Source organism: Marmota flaviventris, chromosome 3, assembly GCF_047511675.1.
Source record: "Marmota flaviventris isolate mMarFla1 chromosome 3, mMarFla1.hap1, whole genome shotgun sequence".
In the NCBI taxonomy this organism is placed as follows: Eukaryota; Metazoa; Chordata; class Mammalia; order Rodentia; family Sciuridae; genus Marmota; species Marmota flaviventris.
The window spans coordinates 83,565,305-83,579,674 of record NC_092500.1 but is presented as its reverse complement, the minus strand read 5'-3'; the positions used below and the strand labels follow the sequence as shown (position 1 = coordinate 83,579,674).

The window sequence follows — 14,370 nt, the reverse complement described above, 5'->3', positions numbered from 1 at the left end:
TAGGCCCAACACTTCAACAGGTTATCACAGGAACTGACTTCCTTAACAAGATCCCTAAAGCACAAGAAATAAAAACAAAAGTCAATAAGTGGAATGGTATTAAATTATAAAACTTCTCACAGCAAAGAAAAAAAGAGCATGAAGAGAATCCCACAGACTGCAAGATCTTTGCTCCTCAGATAGGACAGAATATTTATGAAAAGCTCAAAAAAACTTAACACACACAAAAGAAAAAGAAGTAAATAACCCAGTTAATAGATGGGCAAAAGAACTAAACAGAAATATCTCTTTCTCTCTCTCTGTCTCTCTCTGTCTCTCTGTGTATGTCTCTCTCTCTCTCTCTCTCTCTGTCACACACACACACACACACACACACACACACACACACCAGGGATTGAACCCTGACTTAATCATTGAGTCACATTCTCAGACCTCCACTTTTTTTAGTTGTTGATGGACCTTTATTTTATTTATGTATATATGGTGCTGAGAATCGAACCCAGTGCCTCACACATATTAGGCAAGTGCTCTACCACTGAGTCACAAACCCAGCCCTTTTTTACATTTTATTTAGAGACAGGCTCTTACTGAGTTGCTTTAGGGCCTCCCTAAGTTGCTGAGGCTGGCTTTAAACTGTGTTCCTCCTGTCTCAGCCTCCTAAAATGATAGAATTGTAGGTGTGCACTGCCATTCTCACCTAAACAGAAATTTCTCAAAAGAAGAAATACAAATAGCCCCAAACATTTTTTTTTTAAGTTCAACATTTCTAGCAGTTAGGTAAATGCAAATAAAAAAAAAACAAAACATTGTGATTTAATCTCAGAATGGCAGTTATTAAGAATACAGATAATAAGAATTGATGGTGATGGTATGGAGAAAAAGTATATTGCTGGTGAGACTGCAAATTAGTGCAACCACTTTGAAAAGCACTGTGGAGATTTCTCAAAACAACAACAACAAAAAAAAAAAAACTAGAAATGAACCCACCATATGACCCAGCTATCCCACTCCTTAGCATATTTCTAAAAAATCTAAAATCCACATATTATAGGAATGCAGCCACATCAGTGTTTATAGAAGCATAATTCACAATAAATAAGCTATGGAACCAACTTAGATTTTAAAAAATGTTGTATATAAACACAAGGGAGTATTACTCAGCCATAAATAAGAGTGAAATTATGGAATTTGCTAGTAAATTAATGGAACTGGAGACTATGGTGCTAAGTGAAAGTTGGACCCAGAAAGTCCAAAGTTGAATGTTTTATTTGATATGTGGAAGTTAGTCCAAAATAAAGAGGGGTAGAGGCAGGATGGGAGATTTCTATCAAAATAGAAGATCAGTGGAGTAGAGGAAGGGGATTGAGGGGGAGGGAGGAAGGACAGGATAAGGCAAAAACAGTGGAATGAATCTGACCTAACTTTTCATTTAGGTATATGGTATGTGGATATACCATAGTGAATCTTACTATTATGTATAGCCAGAAGACACTAAAAGAAAAAAAAAAAAAACTAGCAGAAAGATCAGCAGAGTAGAGAAAAAGGAACAGGAAAAGGAAGGCAAATGAAAGTACTGGGGACCAAATAAAAGCAAATTATATTCCACACTTTTATAATTTTGTCACAATGAGTTTGTTATATATAATTAATATGAACCAATAAAATATGAAGGAAAAAAATATTATGTATTGTTCTTGGTTATATACTTTGGAGGAAATAGTATTGTACTGGCAATGAATGTGAATGTTTAATTTTAGATGATAATGCCACATCATTATTCAAAGTAGTGGAACCATTGTACAATCCCACCACTGCTCTATAGGAAATTTTGTGACTTCACATCCTCTGTAACACTTGGCAGTGGCCATTTATTTTGCTAATCAGGTAGCAAATGATATGACATGTTTTAAGTTCTTTGATTATTAAAGATATGAAGAATCTCCTTACGTTTTTATTAATTGAAAGTATTTCCTTTTCTTTTACATGTCTATGTGCTCACCCCTACAATTTTTTAATTATCTTTAGGAATTCTTTACTTGTATAATACTGATCTGTAGATCACCTATATCCAACTACTGTCTTTATTAGAGAGCTCTGTGGCCTTTGAATCTGTCATTGCTCCCTGACCACCTATGTAATTGCAAGCCCCTCCAAACCCGGGACCCTTTTATCCTACTCCATCTTTTCCTCCTTAGCACCTACCACCTTTGCCAAATTATATATGCTTTATTACATGTCTTACTATTGTTCCCTTACTGTTACTTGTAGGCTGCTGTATGATAAATGTAGAGATAGAAAGTAAGCATTTATAAGCTCTTTTAGCAATTCAATATTGTCATTATTTTAAACAAAGGATTTGGTCTCTAATGAGCTGCAGTGGTTTTTTTTTTTTTTTTTTAAATTTTATTTCAAGACAGGGTCTTACTGAGTTTTTTTAGTGCCTTGCTGTTGCTGAGGCTGGCTTTGAACTCTCGATCCTCCTGCTTCAGCCTCCTGCACTACTGGGATTATAGGAGTGGGTAGTCATGCCCAGCTTGGAGTATTTTTTAAAATTGACTCCTCACCCACTTGACAAACATAGTTGAGGCTGTCTCACCCCTCCTTGTCATAGCATTTAAAAGGCTCACTGAAACACAGATGAAATAGAGAACTACATGTCACACTTGAGAAAGTGATTCTGTTCCACACAAAATACAGTTACTAAAAAAGACAAATATTGGATTTTGTAGTTTAGTGAAGTAGTAAATGTTTTTCTAATGTGGGCATTACTTTTATTGGTATTCCTATGTCTATAGCTGAGCCTGATGTGTTTGTCTTTGTTTTATATGTACACATATGTACACGTTTATGTATGTACATATGTGTGTATATATTGCTACTTTTAAAATGAAAGGGAATGGGAGCCACTTAATTATGTGAAATTCAGGGATTGTCACACTCTTCTACTTAATCTGTTATACTCTCAGTTTTCATATTTCAAATATCCAGCCTGAATTGTGGCTATTAAATTTGTGTCCCATCTCTTTGGTCTGTGACAGCTGAGTATTTGAGTAAAAATTTAAAATCCAGGTTTATAACCTAGCTTGTTGACCTCTTGGTTTCTGATTAAACAACAACCAAAACAAACAAACAAAAAAAACCCCACAAGATATGGACAGCAAGTATTTTAAAGCGTTTTGCCCGTCAGACACCTACTTGATCTTACTATAAGCTAACATTTTAAAAAAATCAAAGTAATATTTCAGAAGAATTATGTGGCATTTTATTAGAAAGAATAGGAGAGAACTGATCTAAGAAACTGATAACAGAGCTATAAATATATTTATGAAGATAAAGTGGTAAGTACTATGTGGCTGCTTGGTAACAGAGGGCAAAGGTTTCTGTTAAACAGCGTGTTCTTTATTTCCCAGATATTTAGTACACCACAATATCTACAAAACAGCAAGAGTCTTATTCGGGCCTTTTGGGAGAATCTACATGGCTGCCTACACTGGTACCTAAAAAAGCATTAATTAACTAATGTTGAAAATCATATAATCTTGACTTTTTCCTATCAGTGGCCAATTTTTTAGAAGTATAATTTCAATATATTTTCACAGGTAAAAATTGTGACACAATTTCAGAATAAATCTACTCCTGAGATAGAATCAAATAAAAATTCACCATTATAATGGAAGTCAGAGAGACCTTGGTTCTATGGAGGGCATTCTTTTCTCTATTTACTTGCTGTTTCCTTACAAATATCAAACATCTCAGTCCTCATTTATAAAATGGAGAGATAAATTTATCCATTCCATAGAGTTGTTGTTATGAATATTATAAATAATTACGTAACAGTGTGGGGACCACTACAGGTACTCAGTACATGATAGCTGTTGTTATATTACAAAGTACCCGTAGTTGGGGGTAGGGGTGTTTAGTACAGTTGGTCCTCTGTATCCACAGATATAACCAGCTGCAGATGGAAAATGTTTTTAAAAATTGCATCTCTGATGAACATGTACAGACTTTTGTTTTTGTTTTTAGTCCCTAAACAATGCAATTTTCCATCTATTTATATACCATTTATATTGTATTAAGTATTATAAGTAATCTATGCAGATACCATGTTATTTTATATAAAGGCATTTAGGATCCATGGATTTTGGTATCCAAGGAGGAGTCCTTGAACCAGTCCCCCAGGGATGCCAAGGGATGACTGTGTATATACAGTTAAACCCTTTTCTTAGATCTTACTATAAACTTGTATTTAGAAAAATTTTAAAAGCAAGGTGCAGTAGTACACCCTCGTGATTCAACAACTTGGGAAGCTAAGGCAACTTAGCAAGACCCTATCTCAAAAAATAATACAAGGGCTGGGAATATAGTTCAATGGTAGAGTACCCCTGGGGTTCAATTCCCAATACTGAAAAATTAAGAGAGCAGAGATTGGGTAGAAATGGTACAGTCAGAAAGAAGTCTTTCTGAGCCCCCATGGCCCTCATTAGGCTTCTATCACCTTCCTGATGCCCTTTGCAGACTCCTGGGGGCTCTAAAGAGAACAACATGGAAATCATTGTGTTGGGTTTTGATTGATTGATTAATTGATTGATTGATTGCTGTGCTGGGGAGTGAAAACGGAGCCTTGTACATACTAGGCAAACACTCTACCTGTGAGCTATATCTGCAGGCCTCTACTGAACTTTAAATAACCTTGAGTGCAAGAACTGAAACTTATTTTATTAACTGATATGGGTACATTACAGTAAATGATTGGCCACAGCCTATTAAAAAATTCAGTTAATTCAGCTCCACTACTTCTGAAGTTCTCTCTCTCTCTATTTGACTGCCAAGTGGAGTTATAATTTGAAGTGGAATTAGCAGACTCCACTAGCAGGCATGCATCATTTTAAGCATGTAATGATATTATTTCTTTTCAGATCTTCATCCAAATTTGCCATTGACAAATAAGAAAATGATGAGTGATGCAAGTGACATGTTGGCTGCAGCACTAGAGCAGATGGATGGTATTATAGCAGGTAATCTGATCTTCTGAAGAATGGAATAACGACAGTTCCTCTGCTCATTTGACTTTTTCATTACAACTCTTCTATTACTTCCTACACTTTGTCTTATTTTCACTATTAGTTCTCTGCCCAATGTCTTTAGGTTCTCCATGATTTTATCTTTGTTCTTCTCCATTCTTTACCAGAATTATTCTCAAATTTTATTTTTAAATGTCAAAAATTCCAATTTTATCCTAGATTTTTCATCAAGGTTAAAGAATTTGCATCTCAGGCTGTTCTGATGTAAGTGGTTCATGGACTTTATTTTGAGGGTTAGTGCTCTACCCCACATCCATGAATGATCTGTTCTCTTCAATATACACTTTACCAGTGACTCTGGTAAAGTCCCAATCCACTAAACTTCAGGTCTATAACTCTAATTGCCAGCCAGATCTCTCCCCTGAAATGTCATAGAGGTACATCAGTGTCATTATTTAAAACATTGAGTTATGTAATGTGTGCCTGGGTTCAATCCCTAGCACAAAACACCAACCAACCAAACAAACAAAAATTGAGTTTAGTATCTTTCCCTGGAAGTCTCTCTAGTAGCCTGTATCTCACTTCATTTCATAACCCTCTATCTACCATTTCCTAAGCCAGAAATTTAAGTCATTTTGGACACATCAGAAAATAAAAATAAAAGAGACAAAGAGCAATATATGCTTGTTTTCAGAATGGGCTTTGGGTCAGTTGTATGAATTTAAGCAGTTGTATGAATTTAATTCTGGCAAGTTAACTGGGAGTTGGACTTCTTGTCTTTGGAATTGTGCTATCAAATTTCTGCCTCCTTGCATAGCTCCTTTTCAGGGAATTTGAAGACTATAAATTCTCTAAAATTTTGGTTTTCTAAAATGCATTACTCTACCAAAACTGCTGTGCCACCTTTTTATCTGTCGTTTTCTGGGCGCAGCACACCTTACATCAAGGACTACCATGTTCTTTTTCTTTTTATACCATACAGTTGGCCTCCTTGTTAGATATTGCACCATTGATAAGTATCATCAATTAGATGGTTTTATTTTTCCATCAAATATCTGTGACTTGGGAAGATTTACATGATAAAATTATTGTCTTACCCTGTTTCTTGTTTTGATTAATTAGGTGGTTTACCCCCTTCAGCTATGATGTTTTATCTATCATAAATTCTCTTGCTTTCTGTCTTATTTTTTTTTTTTTTAATCTAGGTTCTAAGGCCCTGGAATATTCCAATGGGATCTTCGATTGCCAGTCTCCCACCTCTCCATTCATGGGAAGTTTGCGAGCTCTACACCTTGTAGAAGATCTTCGTGGATTGTTAGAGATGATGGAAACAGATGAGAAGGAGGGCTTGAGATGCCAGATTCCCGATTCTACAGCAGAAACGCTTATTGAGTGGCTTCAGAGTCAAATGGTAAGTGTCCATGTGCAGTGTATTTGTGCTGTGAATCTTGGTTGCTTATTCTAAAATTTAAAGCGTAAAATACCTAATTAGAACTAGAAAAAAACTACAGGGTAACATGTTAGTTTCTCTTTTATCCCTTAAGAGATTCCAATTCGTTTTAAGAATAACTTTTTTAAAAAGTGCCATTTCCGTCTATGAGTGCCAACCTGTCACTAATTTGCTCATAAGTACTGGCTTTTAAATTGTGTCTGAATAACGAGTTATGGCTTAAAACAAATGGTCTTGTAAATATAATAATAGATGCTGTCTCAATGATAATGGGAAGTTCACTACAAATGATTCAATGACAATTCTCTATGGAAAGTGTAATGAGGGGCTAAGGTTATAGCTCAGCCATAGAAAGTGTAATGAGTAAGACACTTCAAAAAGCAACAGAAGGGGCTGGGGATGTGGCTCAAGCGGTAACACGCTCGCCTGGCATGTGTGCGGCCTGGGTTCGATCCTCAGCACCACATACAAACAAAGATGTTGTGTCCGCTGAAAAAACTAAAAAAAAAAAAAATTAAAAATTCTCTCTCTCTCTCTCTAAATTAAAAAAAAAAAGCAATAGAAGTTTAGTAGTGGCATTTGCTATGAAGTGCCATCTAGTAGTTAGTGCCAATCATTTCATTTCAATTCCAGTTCTGGATTTGGGCTTTAAGTGGTTTTTAGAACAAGGAGCCTTCTTTTAAGGTCTTCTCAAAAATTGCTGATGTGGTAGAGCTGCCCTTCCTTTAGACACAATGGGAGCAACTAAGAACAGAGCAGGGAGGAAGAGCAGGAGGAAAAAGATTAACATTAAACAGAGACATGAGGTGGGAGGGAAAGGTAGAGAAAAGGGAAATTGCATGGAAATGGAAAGAGACCCTCATTGTTATACAAAATTACATATAAGAGGTTGTGGGGAATGGGAAAAAAAAACAAGGAGAGAAATGAATTACAGTAGATGGGGTAGAGAGAGAAGATGGGAGGGGAGGGGAGGGGGGATAGTAGAGGATAGGAAAGGTAGCAGAATACAACAGTTACTAATGTGGCATTATGTAAAAATGTGGATGTGTAACCGATGTGATTCTGCAATTTGTATTTGGGGTAAAAATGGAAGTTCATAACCCACTTGAATCTAATGTATGAAATATGATATGTCAAGAGCTTTGTAATGTTTTCAACAACCAATAAAAAAAAATAAAACCTAAAACCAAAAGCTGTATACAAAAAAAAAAAAGAATATCACAAAACAGATTCAAAGATAGGAGAGGTGGTATTTTCAAATATTTAAAGGATACTTAATTTTTAGTAAGATGTATGAATAGTTTATGAATTAATTTTGTTTATATAAAAACTAATGACAATTTGTGTGGAAGGATCAAGATCTGTTTCTGGATCTGTGGTAAAAGTAAAAGCTGCTTGCTCCGGAAGGCTTAATAGCTAAAATATTTTTTTGTAATGTGTAGCAAATGCTGGTACTCCCACCCCATCCTGCACTGAATATTCTTTCATTGACACCCAATTTACCTCTCTATATCTGAGTGCATATTGTATGATCCATCCTTCAGTGGTGGTGCTTAATTTTTCTGTTAAAGTTTTTGTGAGAATGATGAAAAGTGATGATGATGATAATGATGATAATGAAGATATCTGAATATGTTAGGTCCGTCACTCACTCCTTTTTCAGAAACTGCAGTGGTGGTATCACTGATGTTCAGACATGCCAAGTACTAGCCTCAGGGCTTATTCACGGCTGCTCACTCTCCCTGGAAAGTTTTCTTCAGGTGGCTAGCAAGCACCCTTACAATCTTCTGGTATTTACTCAGAAGTTGTACTCTCAGTGGGGCTCTTTTCATCTTGTCTAAAATATTCACATTCATTCTGTCTCCCTGCTTAGTCTTTTTCTTAGCATTCACCACTTTCTTATGTACTATGTATTTATCATATTTATATAATTTATTTCTGTCTTTCTAGCCACAATGTAAGCATCATGAATTACAGAATTTTTCCTTTAAGCCACAAAAAAAATAAACCATTGTATTTCTGATGTCTGGAATGACATCTGGCATACGTTAAGTGCTCAATCATTATGTGCATAATGAGTGATACTCTGTGAATGATAGAATAGTATGTATATTCAAATGAACTAAAGTCATTTGTTTATTCCTTGGATGAGTACTGATTTGTTGGTTTGTATTTTTGGTTGCTTTCTATCTTATTATTTAACATTTTGAATCCACAAAATGACAAATACCTCACTGAACTCACAAAGATTCAGGTATCATCCTAAAACTGGCAACAAGAAGTGAATGTGGATTTAGAGAGATAAGGGTTTATTGTTGTTGTTGTTGTTGTTACATTTATTTATACCTATCTAATTTACTTATATCTATTCCCTTAACTTGGTCCTAAACCTTTCAAATTAAGTGTGCTTTCTCAAGTACAAAGAGAAGGAAAGAATAAAACAAGAGGCAAAAACCAAAGATGCTTCATTTACTTTATTTATTTAAAAAAATTTTTAGTTGTAGTTGAACACAATATCTTTATTTACTTATTTTTATGTGGTGCTGAAGATCAAACCCAGGACCTTGCACGTGCTAGGCGAGTGCTCGACCACTGAGCCACAATCCCAGCCCTCATTTACTTTTGATCTAATTAGATGAATTACCCTGGAAAGTTCTTGCAATATTTTCTTTCAGTCAATGAAACTGAGGACCATGACCTGATCCTTATCAGCAAGGGGGTCAGACAATGAAATCCCAATTGCATCTGATTATGTGGCAGTTTTAATTTTGAGACAATCTCAGAGTCAGCAGAAGTTCTAAAAATATAATTTTAAACAAAAGGAATGAAAACGCTTATGGTGATAACTCCAAATCATGGGGGAAATGAGACATTCTTACCAGCTTCTCTTATCTGTTCAGTTATCATAATATATTACTTTTTTGTATACTTTTTTTAAAGTAGATAATATTAATTCCAAATATGCATTTTTGAAAGTTTCTGTAAAGAATGGCAATCATCAAGAATATAGGCAACAATAAATGTTGGCAAAGGTGTGGTGGAAAAGGTACACTCATATATTGCTGGTGTGACTGCCAATTGGTGCAACCACTATGGTAAGCACTATGGAGATTCCTTAGAAAACTGGAAATGGAATCACCATTTGACCCAGCTATCCCACTCCTTGGTTTATACCCAAAGGACTTAAAATCAACATACTATAGTGATGCAGCCACATCAATGTTTATAGCAGCTGAATTCACAATAGCTATACTATGGGATCAACCTTGGTGTTCCTCAGTAGATGAATGGATAAAGAAAATGTGGTATATGTACTCAATGGAATATTACTCAGCTTTAAAGAAGAGTGAAATCATGGCATTTGTCAGTAAATGGTTGGAATTGGAGAATATCATGCTAAGCAAAATAAGCCCAGCCCACAAAACCAGAGGCCAATTTTTTTTCCTAATATAAGAATGCTAATTCACAGTAAGGTGGGGGTACTAGAGAAGAATAGTGTTATCTTAGATTACCTTAGGTAGAGGGAAGTGATGGGAGGAAAAAGGAGGGGATGTGGGGATAGGAAAAATAGTGAAATGAAATAGACATTATTACTGTATGTATATATGTGACTGCATGACCAATATGATTCTGCAAACATATACACTCAGAAAAATGAGAAATTATATCCCATCTATGTATGATCTATTAAAGTTCATAAATGAAAAAAACAAAAAACACCATGAGTCACAGTGGCTCACATTGGTAATCCAGGGACTTGGGAGGCTGAGGCAGGTGGATCAACAAGTTCAAGACCAACCTGGGTGACTTAGTGAGACCCTATCTCAAAGCAAAAACAATAAAAAGGGTTGGGGATATATCTCAGTGGTAGAGTGCCCCCTGAGTTCAATTTCCAGTCTGGGAAAAAAATGTAGAAACAAGCCAAAATTTATCAATAAGCATAACATGTAAGTTAAATAAAGGGACCCATTAAGAACCACCCCCCCAAAAAAAAGTTTCTGTAAAAGTACCAATACTCGTTAAAGAGTTCAACCATGGGACATGTTCTCCCCAGGGCTGCTGGCAATACTCCCTGGGTCCCTGACTCCTTGCTGCACAGTTCATTCCATCCCACCCTCCTCCCACCCCTGCTGCTCTCTGACCAGCCTCTCTCTTCATGTGTGCCTCTGGAAGATATTTTCTCAAGCCTTGGCAAACAAGATACATCTTAAGCTTGTGTCCTATAAAGGATCACAGTCATCTGAGTTATGCAGTATCTCAGGGAGACGTCCTAGCTAAAACTGTAGCAGTTTGCATCTGAGGTTCAGCATAGGAAAACAAATTGACCAAGTCAGCAGAATTCTCAGTTGAGAGGCCAGGGCAGAGTAAGAGATGAGAGGTGTGCTTTTAATGGTATCCCAGACTGCTGGTATTTGTTAGGATTGAAAGGAAGGAGCTTTCTCTGTTACTGTATGTAAGTATGTAAGTGAGTAAAGAACCAGTAAGTGAGAAGGACAATAGGGACAGCATTTTTTCTTGCTTTGTATTATCCTTCCCAAAGTTGAGAGACGCTTTTTGCTGGATATGCATCCTGTCGCATAGTTGGCTTTCAACAAATATCAAATAAATGAATGAGATGGGTGAATGAATTACTGACTGTGCTACTACACCAGGATAGGAGCTGGTGCTTCTCTACTAGGGACTCGGGGACCTTCATTTCTTTATCAACTCAGAACTTTGGAATATACCTCTGACCAGGATAATGTACTCTCAACATGTAGCCTTTTCCCAATTGCAGAAGCTTCAGGAATCATGGTCTGCATACAAATAAGATCAGGGGGACCAGAGCTTGTCTTTCTCACTCAAGCAAGGTATCTATAAGAGCCTTTTAGGAGACACTAGGAAATCTGTCCAACTTGCTCACCCTGCAACAGCCATGGCTACACACATGCCAGGATGCTTTGTATGCATTAACTGTAAAACCAAGCAGCCTCTGTGTATTGGCAATTGATATTTTGGTAACAGAACACCTAAATGCTGTAAGAGAAGCCTCTCAAGATATTTCTGTCATGACTGGCAGATGACAGCACGTGGCATCTGCTTTTTGAGGCAGAATTTCGGGTGCAATTTAACTTTTTCAATAGTAAATTTTGGAGACTGGCCACCTGGTTTTCTCACTCCAGAGCACTGGTTTTTACTCTGGTTTACACTCTCTGTCTATTGAAAATAAACACTGAGAAAATAAAACTCAGAAAAACAAACAAAAGTAAAATCCATTGTCTGTTTTTGACTACATATGAAGCTCTACTTGAAAAGTGCAGGGTACATTTAAGCTTGTCCTAAGGTTCTGTCTCTGAAGCATGTTCTGACAGCACTCAATAAACTGATGTTTTTTTTTTTATAGCTGAAGGGTTTGGTTGGGCTTTGTGGGTGTGATGAAGTATATGTGAGGTATTTCCCTCCTTTTTTTCTTTTTGAGCAGAAATAATGATGAGATTTGGTGGATAAACAAAGGGCTTCTAAAGAGATTGTTCCTATTGTTTGAGGATCTTATTTAATGTTTTGAGTTACAATAGAAACTTAGGAGGGGAAAAAACAAGCGAGCTGTTTGCAGGACTGACCTAGAGTTAGAGGTGTAGTAGTACACTATAGGCACTGGCAAATCGGAAGGGATGATTGAATGGCAGCCAGAGTGGCCCTGAGAGTATTACCTATGTACAGCATAAAGATGAAGCTTTGCCACTCACATACCCTCATTCCATCACATCTGGTGAGAGGACATGGAACAGATTGCTGTCTCTGCCTGAAGACTGATTTCCAATATTGTTGGTATTGTGCTCTTTCTTTCTTGGACACAAACTGTGTGAGATGCTTTATTCTGTTGGACTCAAGTGAAATATGATTTCTGTATTGATGGCTGAAGGATCAAGTCTCAGTCTCCTTGAACAATGTCTAACAGAAAGCAGATATGCAATAAATGTTTAATCATAGTAGTAGAGTTATAATACTGATGAGGACAAGAAACACTCTAGTAGTAGACATGTCTTTTAGTGACTAGAGATAACATTTAATTAAAGGAGACAGTGGGACAGAACAGGCCCAGCGGCCTGCTGAGGGGCAGAGCCGCCCCCCACCCCCCGCGCCTGCCAGGTAGGCGGAACCGTGACCACCGACGGAAAAGGCCCAGTGGCCCGCGGAGGGGCAGAGCTGCCAACCACTCCTGCAAGGTAGGCGGGCCTGCGACCCACTGGCAGAAGAGGAGCAGCGGCCTGCTGAGAGGCAGAGCCGCCCCCTCCCCCCGCGCCTGCAAGGTAGACGGAACTGTGACCACCCACAGAACAGGCCCAGCGGCCTGCGGAGGGGCAGAGCCGCCCCCCCCCCCCGCGCCTGCAAGGTAGGCGGACCTGCGACCCACTGGCAGAACAGCCCCAGAGGCCTGCAGAGGGGCAGTGCCGCTGCCTGCGCCTGCAAAGTAGGCAGAACTGCGACCACAGATACAACAAGCCTAGCGGCCCGCAGAGGGACAGAGCCACCGCCTGCGCCTGCAAGGTAGGCGGACCTGCTACCGACTGGCAGAACAGGCCCAGTGGCCTGCCGGCGTGGTAGGCACATTGCCCCAATTGGAGGAGGGGCAGAGCCGCCACCTGCGCCTGCGAGGGAGACTTTGCAACTATACAAGAGCAATATAAATATATAGGGGGAAAATTCAATAGCACAACAGTTTCACCAAGCACAAAGAAACGCGAACAGTATGAAGAGACAAGGAAAGAAAGGACCACAAGCAATGCAGGTCAACTCAACGTTAGAAGAGGTAATATCTGCAGCAGATGGAATGTCAGATAAAGAATTCAGGATATACATGCTTCAGATGATCTGGAGTCTCAAGGAAGACATCAGACAGCAAAATCAGACAATGAAAGATCACTTCAACAATGAATTACATAAACAAATCCAAGAAGCAAAAGTTCAACTATACAGGGAGATAGAGGTTATAAAAAACAAACAAACAGAAATCCTAGAAATGCAGGAAGCAATAAACCAACTTAAAAACTCAATTGAGAATACTACCAGCAGAGTAGAACACTTAGAAGATAGAACATCAGACAATGAAGATAAAGTATTTCCACTTGAAAAGAACATAGACAGCTCAGCAAGACTGTTAAGAAACCATGAGCAGAACATCCAAGAAATATGGGATAACATCAAGAGACCAAATTTAAGAGTCATTGGGATACAGGAAGGTATAGAGGTCCAAACCAAAGGAATGAGCAATCTATTCAATGAAATAATACGAGAAAACTTCCCAGACTTGAAGAATGAGACAGAATCCCGAATCCTAGAAGCCTATAGGACACCGAATGTGCAAAATCATAAGAGACCCACACCTAGACACATTATAATGAAGATGCCCAACATAGAGAATAAGGAGAGAATTTTAAAAGCTACAAGAGAAAGGGAGCAGATTACATTTAGGGGTAAACCAATCAGGATAACAGCTGATCTTTCAACACAGACTCTGAAAGCTAGAAGATCCTGGAATAACATATTTCAAACACTGAAAGAAAAGGGGTTCCAAGCAAGAATTGTGTATCCAGCGAAATTAAGCTTCAGGATGGAAGATGAAATTAAAACCTTCCACGATAAACAAAAGTTAAAAGAATTTGCAGCTAGAAAACCATCTCTTCAAAACATCCTCGGCAAAACATTACAGGAAGAGGAAATGGAAAATAACAATGAAAACCAACAGTGGGAGGTAGGACAGTACAGGGGGGAAAAATAATCAAAGAGGAAAACAAACCATGTTTAGTAACATAAATAAACAAATATGGCTGGAAGAACAATCCATATCTCAATAATAACCCTAAATGTTAATGGCTTAAACTCACCAATTAAGAGACACAGGCTAGTAGAATGGAT

General features: G+C 37.8%; 1 protein-coding gene across 13 annotated transcripts in view; it reads left to right on the top strand.

The window, feature by feature from the left end:
• LOC114091684 (liprin-beta-1) overlaps positions 1 to 14,370 on the top strand; it is a 222,584-nt gene that overhangs the window by 141,278 nt on the left and 66,936 nt on the right. For all 13 annotated transcript variants that reach the window (XM_071610029.1, XM_071610028.1, XM_071610036.1 and 10 more), the window contains 2 exons: positions 4,920 to 5,018; positions 6,230 to 6,435. In XM_071610029.1, the coding sequence (XP_071466130.1) occupies positions 4,955 to 5,018; positions 6,230 to 6,435 (270 nt within the window). In that variant the 5' untranslated portion in view covers positions 4,920 to 4,954. The remainder of the gene's footprint in view (positions 1 to 4,919; positions 5,019 to 6,229; positions 6,436 to 14,370) is intronic.